This window comes from Corythoichthys intestinalis, chromosome 6 (assembly GCF_030265065.1).
Source record: "Corythoichthys intestinalis isolate RoL2023-P3 chromosome 6, ASM3026506v1, whole genome shotgun sequence".
In the NCBI taxonomy this organism is placed as follows: Eukaryota; Metazoa; Chordata; class Actinopteri; order Syngnathiformes; family Syngnathidae; genus Corythoichthys; species Corythoichthys intestinalis.
The window spans coordinates 4,606,178-4,621,249 of record NC_080400.1 but is presented as its reverse complement, the minus strand read 5'-3'; the positions used below and the strand labels follow the sequence as shown (position 1 = coordinate 4,621,249).

Below are 15,072 nucleotides of genomic sequence, written 5' to 3'. Positions count from 1 at the left end.
GGATACTTCCTGTTCATTTGTCACTTCCTCTTGATTTTGGGGGATTTAAAGGTCACTTCCTGTTTTTTTGTGGTACTTATGGGTTACTTCCTATTGGGTCTGAGTCACTTATGTTAAATTTTGGGGCATTCAGGGTCATTTCCTTTACAGTTTGAATGATTTCCTGTCAATTTGAGGGCATATCCTGGTCACTTTTTTATTTCCTGTTGATGTTAGCTAATTTACGGGTCACTTTCTGTTGATTTTGGGTCACTGTCTATTGATTTTGAGTCACTCCTGTTACATGTTAAAGTATTCTAGGCTCACTTCCTGTACATATTAGATCATTTCCTATAGATTTTCAGGTATTTCCCGGTTACTTCCTGTTTATTAAGCACTTCCTCTTAGTTATGGGGGATTTCAGGGTCACTTCCTGATGGTTTTGCGGCACTCACGGGCCTACTACCTGTTGCGTTTGTGTCACTTATGGTACAATTTGGGGCATTCGGGGTCAGTTTCTTGACATTTTGGATCATTTCCTGTCAATTTTTAGGATTTTCCCCAGTCACTTCTTGTTCATTGGTCACTTCCTGTTGATTTCGGATAGCTATCTGTTAATTTTGAGTCACTTCATGATCATTTTGGGGGCATTACTAAGTCAGGTCCTTCTTAATTTTACAGTACTTGCAAGTCACTTCCTGTTGATTTTGGGTAACATCTGGCAGATCTTTCCTGTACATTTCTCATTCACTTCCCGTTGATTTGTGGCAATTCTACAATGTCATAATTTTCCTCTTTCGGGCATTGCTATGTAAATGTATCTGCCTCGATCATTCCTTTGTCCTGATCTATACGCATCATCTTAAACTGCAGTTGAATTATTGAAACAGAATCGTAAACGCGAGCCAGTGTTGGCAGTTTTAATGAGCAAAATACCCGTAAAATATCCCCCGCTGAAACGGCGCCCCGGCGGCTATTTATAGCCACGTCCCCGAGCGGACGAGCGGCGTCCATCGTGGCGAGCGGGGTCAAGGAAGGTCCGCCGATCTTCGGGGGTCCCGGAGGGAGCTCTCCCCGCTAATGAGACAGAGCCGGTCCACTGTACCTGGAAGGGGGGCCGTGTCAATGTCACCTTGAGCCGGCGGGTGGGCGGGCACGACGGGTAGTTGGATGATTAGCATTGTGTCTGTTGTATTACTATGAGTGCTGCACTCGTACCAGTTTTTTGGTTCCCGCTACTAAGTCTTGTGTGGTATTGACTGAGACCACAAAACAAAAATCTTTAAAAAAAAAAAAAAAAAAGTCAAAATGTCATTTTAGGTCACCTTCTGTGGATTTGGGTCACTTCCTGTTGATTTTGAGGTATTCACGGGTCACTTCCTGTTCATTTCAGGTCACTTCCTCTACATTTTGGGCATTCTGGGGCCATTTCCTATACATTTGGATCACTTGATCACTAGATTGAAAGGCATTTCCTGGTCACTTTTTGTTCATTGGTCACTTCATGTTGATTTTGGGGTAGTTCAGGTCACTTCCTGTTGACTTCAGGTCATCTGCTCTACATTTCCTGTTGATTTGTGAGCATTTCTGGGTCACTTTCTGATTATTTTGGGGCATTTCCGGGTCACTTGTCACTTCCTCTACATTTTGGGCATTCTGAGGCGATTTTCTGTACATTTGGATCATTTCCTACAGATTGAACGGCATTTCCTGGTCACTTTTTGTTCATTGGTCACTTCTACTCGATTTCGGGTCACTTCCTCTACATTTCCTGTTGATTTGTGAGCATTTATGGGTCGCTTTTTGATGATTTTGTGGTTTTTCCAGGTCACTTCCTGGTGATTTCAGGTCACTTCCTCTACATTTTGGGCATTCTGAGGCTATTTCCTGACATTTGGATCATTTCCTGTAGATTGAAATGCATTTCCTGGTCACTTTTTGTTCATTGGTCACTCCCTGTTGATGTGAGGGTATCTCCAGGTCACTTCCTTTTGATTTCGGGTCACTTCCTCTACATTTCCTGTTGATTTGTGAGCATTTATGGGTCGCTTTTTGATGATTTTGGGGCATTTCCGGGTCACTTCCTCTACATTTTGGGCATTCTGGGGCCATTCCCTTTACATTTGGATAATTTCCTCTAGATTTAATGGCATTTCCTGGTCACTTTTTGTTCATTGGTCACTTCCTGGTGATTTTGGGGGTATTTCTAGGTCACTTCCTGTTGATTTCTGGTCACTTGCTCTACATTTCCTGTTGATTTGTGAGCATTTATGGGTCGCTTTTTGATCATTTTGGGGCATTTCCGGGTCACTTCCTCTACATTTTGGGCATTCTGGGGCCGTTTCCTGCACATTTGGATCATTTCCTGTAGATTTAAAGGCATTTCCTGGCCACTTTTTGTGAATTGGCCACTTCCTGTTGATTTTGGGTTATTTCCAGGTCACTTCCTGTTGATTTCAGGTCACTTGCTCTACGTTTCCTGTAGATTTGTGAGCATTTATGAGTCGCTTTTTGATGATTTTGGGGTATTTCCAGGTCACTTCCTGTTGATTTCAGGTCTCTTCCTCTACATTTTGGGCACTCTGAGGCTATTTCTTGTACATTTGGATAATTTCCTGTAGATTGAGAGTCATTTCCTGGTCACTTTTTGTTCATTGGTCACTCCCTGTTGATGTGAGGGTATTTCCAGGTCACTTCCTGTTGATTTCAGGTCACTTCCTCTACATTTCCTGTTGATTTGTGAGCATTTCTGGGTCACTTTCTGATTATTTTGGGGCATTTCCGGGTCACTTGTCACTTCCTCGACATTTTGGGCATTCTGGGGCCATTCCCTTTACATTTGGATAATTTCCTCTAGATTTAAAGGCATTTCCTGGTCACTTTTTGTTCATTGGTCATTGGTTCATTGGGTCCTGATGATTTTGGGGGTATTTCTAGGTCACTTGCTGTTGATTTCTGGTCACTTGCTCTACATTTCCTGTTGATTTGTGAGCATTTATGGGTCGCTTTTTGATGATTTTGGGGTATTTCCAGGTAACTTCCTGTTGATTTCAGGTCTCTTCCTCTACATTTTGGGCATTCTGAGGCTATTTCCTGTACATTTGGATCATTTCTTGTACATTGAAAGGCATTTCCTGGTCACTTTTTGTTCATTGGTCACTCACTGTTGATGTGAGGGTATTTCCAGGTCACTTCCTTTTGATTTCGGGTCACTTCCTCTACATTTCCTGTTGATTTGTGACCATTTATGGGTCGCTTTTTGATGATTTTGGGGCATTTCTGGGTCACTTCCTCTACATTTTGGGCATTCTGAGGCTATTTCCTGACATTTGGATCATTTCCTGTAGATTTAAAGGCATTTCCTGGCCATTTTTTGTTAATTGGCCACTTCCTGTTGATTTTGGGTTATTTCCAGGTCACTTCCTGTTGATTTCAGGTCATTTGCTCTACGTTTCCTGTAGATTTGTGAGCATTTATGAGTCGCTTTTTGATGATTTTGGGGTATTTCCAGGTCACTTCCTGTTGATTTCAGGTCCCTTCCTCTACATTTTGGGCATTCTGAGGCTATTTTCTGTACATTTGGATCATTTCCTACAGATTGAACGGCATTTCCTGGTCACTTTTTGTTCATTGGTCACTTCTACTTGATTTCGGGTCACTTCCTCTACATTTCTTGTTGATTTGTGAGCATTTATGGGTCGCTTTTTGATGATTTTGGGGCATTTCCAGGTCACCTCCTCTACATTTTGGGCATTCTGGGGCCGTTTCTTGTACATTTGGATCATTTCCTGCAGACTTAAAGGCATTTCCTGGCCACGTTTTGTTAATTGGCCACTTCCTGTTGATTTTAGGGTAGTTCCAGGTCACTTCCTGTTGATTTCAGGTCACTTGCTCTACATTTCCTGTTGATTTGTGAGCATGTCTGGCTCAATTTTTGATGATTTGGGGGTATTTCCAGGTCACTTCCTGTTGATTTCAGGTCACTTCCTCTACATTTTGGGCATTCTGGGGACGTTTCCTGTACATTTGGATAATTTCCTGTAGATTGAAAGGCATTTCCTGGTCACTTTTTGTTCATTGGTCACTTCTTGTTGATTTGAGGGTATTTCCAGGTCACTTCCTATTGATGTCAGGTCACATCGACTACATTTTGGGCATTCTGGGGTCATTTCCTGTATATTTTGGATTATTTCCTGTTGAGTTTTAAGCAATTCTGGGTCACTTCCTCTTAATCCGTCACTTCCTGTTGATGTCTGGGCCTTCCCAGGTCACTTTCTATACATTTTAGGTCGTTTTCTGTTCATTTTTGATCACTTCCTGTTGATTTGGAGGCATCTCATACTTCCTGTTCATATTTGGTCACTTCCTGTTTACTTAGGGGGATTTCCTGTTCACTTCCTGTACATATCAGGTTACATCCTGTTGATTTGGGGGCATTTCGGGGTCATTTCATATTGGTATGGAGGGATTTTGGGGTCACATTCGATTTTATATTGGGGCACTTCCCGTTGAGTTGGAGGCGTTTCACACTTCCTGTACATACCAGGCCACTTCCTGTTGATTTGGGGGTATTTCAGGGTCACTTCCTATAGATATGGAGGCATTTTGGAGTCACTTCCTGTTTATATTGGGTATATTGGGTTCGGTTGATTTTTGTAGGCATTTTGGACTTCCTGTAGATATCAGGTCACTTTGTTTATTTTGGGGCATTTCCGATTCACTTCCTGCTTATATTGGGTCACTTCCTGTTGATTTGGGTGTCTTTTGGGATCACTTCCTATTGATATGGAGGCAGTTTGAGTGACATCCTGTTTATATTGGGCCACTTCCTCTTGATGTTGAGGCATTTTGGGTTCACTTCCTGTACATATTGGGCCACTTCCTGCTAATTTTGTTCATATTGAGTCACTTCCTGTTTATTTTGGGTCATTTCCTGTACATTTTGGTTCACTTCCTGTTCATTTGGGGCATTTCATGGTCACCTCCTGTACATTTTGGGTCACTTCCTATAGATATGATGGCATTTTGGAGCCACTTCCTGTTTATATTGGGTAACTTTCAGTTGATTTTTGTAGCCATTTTGGACTTCCTGTAGATATTAGGTCACCTTGTTTATGGCAGTTTGGAGTGACAACCTGTTTATATTGGGTCACTTCCTGTTGATGTTAAGGCATTTTGGGTTCACTTCCTGTACATATTGGGCCACTTCCTGCTAATTCTGTTCATATTGAGTCACTTCCTGTTGAGTTGAGGGAATTTTGGGGCCACTTCCTTTTATAGAGGCATTTTGGAGTCACTTTTTGTTTATATTGGGTCACTTCTTGTTGATTTAGCGACATCTCACACTTCCTGTACATATCTGGCCACTTTCTCTTTATTTGGGGGTATTTCGAGTTCACTTCCTGTACATCTTGAGTCACCTCCTGTTGATTAAAGGGCATTTCAGGGTCACTTCTTGAACATATTGGGTCACTTCCTATTGATATGAAGGCATTTTGGAGTCACTTCCTATTTATATTGGTTCAATTACGGTTGATTTTGTAGGCATTTCAGACTTCCTGTAGATATCAGGTCTTTTTGTTTATTTTGGGGCATTTCGGGTTCATTTCCTGTTCATATTGGGTCACTTCCAGTTGATTTGAGGGGATTTCGGGTTCACTTCCTGTACATATTGGTAGTGCTGCAACGATTAATCGATTAACTCGAGTATTCCATGAGAAAAAATATATTCGAATGAAATTTTGCAGCCTCGAGTTTTCGTTTAAAGTGGCGTTGTAATGGTTTGTTTTGAAAGTATAAATACACTTCCCTCTAGTCTGCCTCATTTTAAATGGCTGAATCCAGCTGCCCCCTGTTAAGACCAGCATAAACTAAGTCTTTGTTTGAGCTAATGTTTTTTAACGCATTCGTAATTTAGTTTAAAGGTATATTTAGCCATTTTTTGTGGGAATATGTGTTTGAACTAAAAAACGTTGGCTTTTATAGCATTTAAACTAGCGGACTTTTGCTATGTAAGTTAGCCAATTGTTCTTTTATTGTACATAAATCCTCATTTATTTATTTATTTATACCGTTTGAGGCTCAGGTCAGGTTTTTTTTTATTTTTTTTATGTTCCTTATCCGATTACTCGATGATTTGAACTAACTAGTTCATCGATTAATCGACTACTAAAATAATCGATAGCTGCAGGCCTACATATTGGATTACTCCCTGTTGATTTGGAGGCATTTTAGGGGTCACTTACTGTTCATATGGAGTCACTTTCATTTGATTTAGAGGCATTTCGGGGTCATTTCCTGTTGCTATCCGGTCACTTGGGTTCGAAATCAATCGGTGTGAATGGACGTTTTAGAGATATAGAGCCACTGGAAATCAATGGGAAATTAGCTTTTCGCATTGCATGCAAAGCTACCATTAATATATTAAATATTTGCCAGCAAAAATGTGAAATCTTGTATGGTTCATATGTTTTTTCTTCTTCACTGTGCATTCCTGAGCTAGTGCGGCTTAGACGCGGACTATAGTCCAAAAAAATACGGTCTATAATATATTGCCTCTCGGGCCTCCATTGGCCCCCAGGTGGCAATTTTGAGACCTGATCATGGCGGGAAAAAGTTTTAACGCATAAATGTATTAGAAATGATTTTGACGGATAGCGGCGATGTCACCACATTGACCCGACCTAGCGTGATCGCTAGCGAAATGAAAAGTCCTTGTCCTAACGAGCAATCTATTCTGCGCGCTCCCCATACAGGCGGTCAAGGTCAGTTCCCCATCACTCAGAACGTGACAGCACTGGAGGGCTCCGCTGCCAATATGACCTGTCGGGTGGACTTTAACGACAACACCTCCCTCCAGTGGTCAAATCCGGCGCAGCAGACGCTCTTTTTCGGCGACAAGAAAGGTGAGACGGCAGAAACTATGTTGACACGCTCGCTGACATCGATGCAATTAGTCTCAATCTAGTAATAGATTTTTTTTCTTTTAATTATGACTAAAGATGGAGTCTTGATTTGACTCCCTCCAGTGAGTCAAATCAATGGCTCACTTCCTGTTAATTCTGGGTCACTTCCTGTACATTTTGGAAAAATTCTTGTCGATTTTAAGGCATTTCCCAGTTACGGTTGTATGAAAAAGTATCTGAACCTTTTGGAATTTCTGACATTTCTAAATAAAATCACCATCAAAAATGATCTGATCTTTGTCAAAATCAAACAGATGTAAAAACAGTGCCTGCTTTAACTAAAACCACCCAAACATTTATAGGTTTTCATATTTTAACGAGGATAGCATGCAAACAATGACAGAAGGGGGACAAATAAGTAAGGGAACCCTCTGCCTAAGCAGACTTAAAGCTGCCCTGCCCACTATAAAACACACACCTGGTAAGAATTGCCTTGATGAGAAGCATTGTCTGATGTGAATCATGGCTCGGTCAAAAGAGCTGTCTGAAGGATTGTTGATTTGTATAAAGCTGGGAAAAGATACAAAACCATTTCTAAAAGCCTGGATGTTCATCTATCGACAGTTTCAGAGGTTCTCTACAATTGAAGAGAGTTTGGTACTGTTGCTTCTCTGCCGAGGAGTGGCCGTTCACCAAAGATGACACTGAGTTCAGCGCAGAATACTCAGAGTGGTAAAAAAGAACCCTAGAGTGTCTGCTAAAGACTTACAGAAATCACTGGCACAGTCCAGTAACTCAACTATATGTAAAACTATGGCCAAGAATTGTGTTCATGGGAGGACTCCATGGAGAAAGCCACCGCTGTCTAAAAAAAAAACATTGTTTAATGTTGGCAAAAAGGCACCTGGAGATTCCACAGAAGTTCTGCAAAATATTTTGTGGACTGATGAAACCAAAGTTGAATTGTTTGGGAGTAACAAACAACGTAATTTGTGGAGGAATAATGGAACAGCTCACCAACATCAACACCTCATCGCCACCGTGAAGCATGGTGGAGGGGGCATCATGATTTGGGGCTGTTTCGCTACCTCAGGGCCTGGACAACTTGCAATCATCAACTCATTTGCTCTCAAAAATATATAAATACGTTCTATTTTTAATTGTTTCAGTGTCCCAAAGACGTATTTATACATCTTTTACGTTTTTTTTTTCACAAGAGACACCTCTGGATTCTTATTCAACTTAGCTCCAAAGCACAATGCTGAAAATCTATTTTAAAGCAATAAAACTGGCCACTGGAGGGCAGTAGCGCATTTGGTAAGACCCGCAACCCGTCAACGAAACGAACGGCCGGGCCGCATGGCCGGGGCACTGGCGGAAGACGACCGAATGGGCGTCCAGGATGCCAGGCGGCAGACAACCAAGCAGAACTACCGGGACCACCGGTGCAGCAGATGATGCTATTGAGTCCGTGCTGCTCCCCGAGCAGAGCCCGCGTCACTGTGCTAGGTCGCTCGCGTCCCCCGCACCCAACAGTGTCCCGCACAGAAACGCACACGGCCAAACCAGTTCCCCCCAGGAAAACAAGTTTCCCAGGTGAACTCTGCCACGAGGCAGACATCTCCTGTTCATTTTGGGGCAATTACGGAGTTGGTGTCCTGTCCATTTGTAACTTCCTGTTCATTGGGGGGCATTTCCGGGTCACTTCCTGTTCATTTTGGGGCAAATTAAGGAAATTAGTTTTATGACTGTTTGTTCTTGGTGAATGAAGGAATTGGCCCAATACAAATGAATAGGACGTCAAGTGGCAGCCAATGAATTAACATGACACTATTCTAGTGGAAAAAATTGCTAGCAACCTGTTGGTTCTTCTTCTAAGGCGCGGAACGAACGTCAACAGGAAGCCTTTGTGTGGTCAACTATTGATTTTCCCCCAGAAATGAGTGGACCTGAGTGATGCACTAGCGCAGAGAGCACTTCACAGCGTGGTGCTCGAAAGAAAAAAACAAAACGACTCGAGCAAGTGGATCCCGCTATTAGATTAACACGCGAAGGGTCCGCAGCGCAGATCCGTCATAATCAGAGGCAAACGTCAGCGCGCAACAAGGATTGTTTGAGAGACAGCGAGAACTAAAAGTGGTGTTTGCCATGTGGCAAAAAAAATTTTGCCATGTGGCATTTTTTTGTCATGTGGCAAAATGTTTTTGCCATGTGGCATTTTTTTTGCCATGTGGCAAAAACATTTTTGCCATGTGGCATTTAAAATGTTTTGGCCATGTGGCATTTTATTTTGCCATGTGGCAAAAAAATTTTGCCATGTGGTATTTTTTTATTTTTTATTTATTTTTTTGCCATGTGGCATTTTTTTTTCCATGTGGCATTTTTTTTTTGCCATGTGGCAATTTTTTTTCCATGTGGCAAAATGGATTTTGCCATGTGGCATTTATTTGGGGTATGTGGCAAAATGCATTTTGGTGTGTGGGGGGGTATATGGCAGTTTTTGGGGTATTTGGCTGTTTTGCAGGCCATACAAGTCCATGCCATTGACAGCTATGCACATCCAAATTGTATTTTCATTTTAAATGGCAGAAAAACATGTGTGGCTGTGTTTTTTGATCATACACTTTAAATTAGAGCTTATCAACATTCAACTGGCACCCAAGTGAAAAAAAAAAAAAAAGCCACATGGCAAAAAAAATTTGCCACATGACAAAAAAAACCCCACATGGCAAAACGTTTTTGCCACATGGCAAAAAAATGCCACATGGCAAAAAGTCTTTGCCACATGGCAAAAAAAAAATGCCACATGACAAAAAAATTTTTGCCGCATGTGGCATTTTTTTGCCATGTGGCTAAATGTTTTTGCCATGTGGCATTTTGGCTAAATGTTTTTGCCATGTGGCATTTTTTTTTTTTTTGCCATGTGGCAAAAACATTTTTGCAATGTGGCATTTAAAATGTTTTGGCCGTGTGGCATTTTTTTTTTTTTTGCCATGTGGCATTTTTTTTTTGCCATGTGGCAAATATTTTTTGCCACGTGGCAAAATGTTTTTGCCATGTGGCATTTTTTTTTTGCCATGTGGCAAAAACGTTTTTGCCATGTGGCAAAATGTTTTTGCCATGTGGCATTTTTTTTTGCCATGTGGCAAAAACGTTTTTGCCATGTGGCAAAAAAATTTTGCCATGTGGCATTTTTTTTTGGCATGTGGCAATTTTTTTCCATGTGGCAAAATGGATTTTGCCATGTGGCATTTATTTGGGGTATGTGGCAAAATGCATTTTGGTTTGTGGGGGGTATATGGCAGATTTTGGGGTATTTGGCTGTTTTGCAGGCCATACAAGTCCATGCCATTGACAGCTATGCACGTCCAAATTGTATTTTCATTTTAAATGGCAGAAAAACGTGTGGCTGTGTTTATTGATCATACACTTTACATTAGAGCTTATCGACATTCAACTGGCACCCAAGTAAAAAAAAAAAAAAAAAATTTTTGCCACATGACAAAAAAAAAATGCCACATGGCAAAACATTTTTGCCACATGGCAAAAACCACTTTTGGTTTTCGGCCCTGCTGTGTTTTAGGGCGCGCTTGAGGGAATCGACGCGATGAAAAGGTTCATTTCCCCCCGGAAGGCCGCTCGCTCGCGCGCTAGCTTGGAACTCCGATGCTGACCTTGTACGCGTCGCGGATTTAACGGGCACTACATCTTAGCTTTGGTAAAGCTGACGGCGGGCACGTTTCATTCCCTCGGGACTGTGGCTCCCTCACACTACGTTTGAGCCGCAAATGTTCCGCTTTGCGGAATTCATTTTGGGTCACTACCTGTTCATTTTGGGTCACTTCCTGTTCATTTTGGGACATTTCACGTCACTTCCTGTTCATTTTGGGTCACTTCCTGATCATTTTGGAGCATTTCCAGGTCACTTCCTGTTCATTTTGGGACATTCCTGGGTCACATCCTGTTGTTAGGAGCCTTCCCCTGTCACTTTATGTTCATTTTGGGTCACTTCCTGATGATTTTGGGGTATTGCCTGGTCACATACTATTGTTAGGAGAATTCCCACGTCACTTCTTGTTCATTTTGGGTCACTTCCTGTTTATTTTGGGGTTTCACATCACTACCTGTTCATTTTGGGTCACTTACTGATCATTTTGGGACATTCCTGGGTCACATCCTGTTGTTAGGAGCATTCCCATGTCACTTTCTGTTCATTTTGGGTCCCTTCCTTATCATTTTGGAGCATTTCCGTGCCACTTCCTGTTCATTTTGGGTCACTTCCTGTTTATTTTGGGGCATTCTCAGGTCACATACTATTGTTAGGAGAATTCCCATGTCACTTCCTGTTCATTTTGGGTAACTTCCTGATCATTTTTTAGCCTTTCCAGGTCACTTCATGTTCATTTTGGGGCATTTCACATCACTTTCTGTTCATTTTGGGGCATTCTCAGGTCACATACTATTGTTAGGAGAATTCCCACGTCACTTCTTGTTCATTTTGGGTCACTTCCTGTTCATTTTGGGGCATTTCCCGTCACTTCCTGTTCATTTTGGGTCACTTCATGATCATTTTGGAGCATTTCCAGGTCACTTCCTGTTCACTTTTTGATAATTTTTTAGCATTTCCAGGTCGTTTCCTGTTCATTTTGGGACATTCCTGGGTCACATCCTGTTGTTAGGAGCCTTCTCACGTCACTTTCTGTTCATTTGGGGTCACTTCCTGATCATTTTGGAGCATTTCCATGCCACTTCCTGTTCATTTTGGGTCACTTACTGATCATTTTGGGACATTTCACATCACTTCCTGTTCATTTTGGGGCATTCTCAGGTCACATACTATTGTTAGGAGAATTCCCACGTCACTTCTTGTTCATTTTGGGTCACTTCCTGTTCATTTTGGGTCACTTCCTGTTCATTTTGGGGCATTTCACGTCACTTCCTGTTCATTTTGGGTCACTTCATGATCATTTTGGAGCATTTCCAGGTCACTTCCTGTTTACTTCTTGATATTTTTTTAGCATTTCTAGGTCACTTCCTGTTCATTTTGGGACATTCCTGGGTCACACCCTGTTGTTAGGAGCCTTCTCATGTCACTTCCTGTTCATTTGGGGTCACTTCCTGATCATTTTGGAGCATTTCCGTGCCACTTCCTGTTCATTTTGGGTCACTTCCTGTTTATTTTGGGGTTTCACATGGGGGGGGTTTACATACCTGTTCATTTTGGGTCACTTCCTGATCATTTTGGAGCATTTCCAGGTCACTTTCTGTTCATTTTGGGATATTCCTGGGTCACATCCTGTTGTTAGAAGCCTTCCCCTGTCACATTCTGTTCATTTTGGGTCACTTCCTGATCATTTTGGAGCATTTCAATGCCACTTCCTGTCCATTTTGGTTCACTTCCTGTTCATTTTGGGGCATTCCTGGGACACGTACTATTGTTAGGAGAATTCCCACGTCACTTCTTATTCATTTTGGGTCACCTCCTGTTTCTTTTGTGGCATTTCACATCACTTCCTGTTCATTTTGGATCACTTCCTGATCATTTCATAGCATTTCCAGGTCACTTCCTGTTCATTTTGGGACATTCTTGGGTCACATCCTGTTGTTAGGAGTATTCCCACTTCACTTCCGGATCATTTTGGAGCATTTCCAGGTCACTCCCTATTCATTTTGGGTGACTTCCTGTGCATTTTTGGACATTCCTGGGTCACATCCTGTTGTTAGGAGCATTCCCATGTCACTTCCTATTCATTTTGGGTCACTTCCTGTTCATTTTGGGTCACTTCCTGATCATTTTGGAGCATTTGCAGGTCACTTTCTGTTCATTTTGGGACATTCCTGGGTCACATCCTTTTTTCATTTTGGGACATTTTTGGGTCACATCCTGTTGTTAGGAGCATTCCCACTTCACTTCCTGATCATTTTGGAGCATTTCCAGGTCCCTTTCTGTTGATTTTGGGAGACTTCCTGTTCATTTTGGGGCATTCCCGGGTCACATCCTACTGTTAGGAGAATTCCGAGGTCACTTCCTGTTCGTTTTGGGACATTTTACGTCACTTCCTGTTCATTTTGTGTCACTTCCGGATCATTTTGGAGCATTTCCAGGTCACTCCCTATTCATTTTGGGTGACTTCCTGTGCATTTTTGAGCTTTCATGGGTCACTTCCTGACCATTTTTGGGCATTCCAAGGTCACTTCCTGTTCATTCTGGGTCACTTCCTGACCTTTTTTGGGCATTCCAAGGTCACTTCCTGTTCATTTTGGGTCACTTCCTGTTCATTTTAGGTCACTTCCGGTTTATTTTTTGACATTTCCAGGTCACTTCCTGTTCATTTTTGGACATTCCTGGGTCACATCCTGTTGCTAGGAGCATTCCCATGTAACTTTCTTTTCATTTTGGGTCACTTCCTGATCATTTTGGAGCATTTCCAGGTCACTTCCTGTTCATTTTGGGGCATTCCTGGGTCAAATCCTAATGTGAGGACAATTGCCATGTCGCTTACTGTTTATTTTGGGACATTTTAAGTCACTTCCTGTTCATTATGTATCACTTTCTGATCATTTTCCATTTTCCTTCATTTTGGGACACTTCCTGTTCATCTTGGGACATTCCTAGGTCACATCCTGTTGTTAGGAGCATTCCCAAATGACTTCCTGTTCATACTGGGTCACTTCCTGTTCATTTTGGGTCACTTCCTGATCATTTTGGAGCATTTCCGCGCTACTTCCTGTTCATTTTGGGTCCCTTCCTGTTCATTTTGGGGCATTCCCGGGTCACATCCTAACGTTAGGAGAATTCCCAGGTCACATCCTGTTGTTGGGAGCATTCCCTAATGACTTCCTGTTCATACTGGGTCACTTCCTGTTCATTTTGGGACATTCCTGGGTCACATCCTGTTGTTAGGAGCATTTCCATGTCTTTTTCTGTTCATTTTGGGTCACTTCCTGATCATTTTAGAGCATTTCCATGCCACTTCTTGTTCAGTTTTGGTCCCTTCCTGTTCATTTTGGGTCACTTCCTGATCATTTTGTAGCATTTCCAGGGCGCTTCCTGTTCATTTTGGGACATTCCTGGGTCACATCCTGTTGTTAGGAGCATTCCTATGTCACTTTCTGTTCATTTTTGGTCCCTTCCTGTTCATTTTGGGGCATTCCCGGGTCACATCCTAATGTGAGGACAATTCCCAGGTCACGTACTGTTTATTTTGGGACATTTCGCGTCACTTCCTGTTCATTATGTATCACTTTCTGATCATTTTGGAGCATTTCCAGGTAACTTTCCCTTCATTTTGGGACACTTCCTGTTCATCTTGGGGCATTCCTGGGTCACATCCTGTTGTTAGGAGCATTCCCATGTCACTTTCTGTTCATTTTGGGTCACTTCCTGATCATTTTGTAACATTTCCAGGTCGCTTCCTGTTTATTTTGGGACATTCCTGATCATTTTGCAGCATTTCCGTGCCACTTCCTGTTGATTTTGGATCCCTGCCTGTTCATTTTGGGGCATTCCCGGGTCACATCCTAATGTTAGGAGAATTCCCAGGTCACTTCCTGTTAATTTTGGGACATTTCACGTCACTTCCTGTTCATTATGTATCACTTTCTGATCATTTTGGAGCATTTCCAGGTAACTTCATTTTGGGACACTTCCTGTTCATCTTGGGACATTCCTAGGTCACATCCTATTGTTAGGAGCATTCCCAAATGACTTCCTGTTCATACTGGGTCACTTCCTGTTCATTTTGGGGCATTCCCAGTTCACAACCTATTGTTAGGACAATTCCCACGTCACTTCTTGTTCATTTTGGTTCACTTATATCATTTTGGGTCACTTCCATTCAATTTTGGCGCATTTGCAAGTCACATCCTGTACATTTCAGAGCGTAAACGTTAGGGGCGAAATCAAAAGATTAATACTAAAAAAAAACCAAAAAAAAACAGATCCAGCAGGCGGCTGATACAACGATAATGCATTTGCCTTTTGAATAAGAAAAAAAAAAAATTCTCATTCAGCCCGAAGCAAAGTATTCCAGATAAGGTGGTCTGCCTTTTTTTGCCTTTTGATATGAAATAGACATGCAAGTGAAGATTAAAATGACCTTTTGGCAGTGATATCGGAGTAAAAAAAAAAAAAAAAATTTTTTTAACTTGTGCGTATGACCAAAGGACTCGTGGGTATTGCAAGAGA

The 15,072-nt window shown here is 41.9% G+C and overlaps 1 protein-coding gene across 1 annotated transcript in view; it reads left to right on the top strand.

Moving 5' to 3' along the window:
- The window catches only part of LOC130917258 (cell adhesion molecule 2-like), a 266,201-nt gene that overhangs the window by 217,761 nt on the left and 33,368 nt on the right, over positions 1-15,072 (top strand). Inside the window, exon 5 of the mRNA XM_057838478.1 lies at positions 6,735-6,884. Coding sequence (XP_057694461.1) covers positions 6,735-6,884 — 150 coding nt within the window. The remainder of the gene's footprint in view (positions 1-6,734; positions 6,885-15,072) is intronic.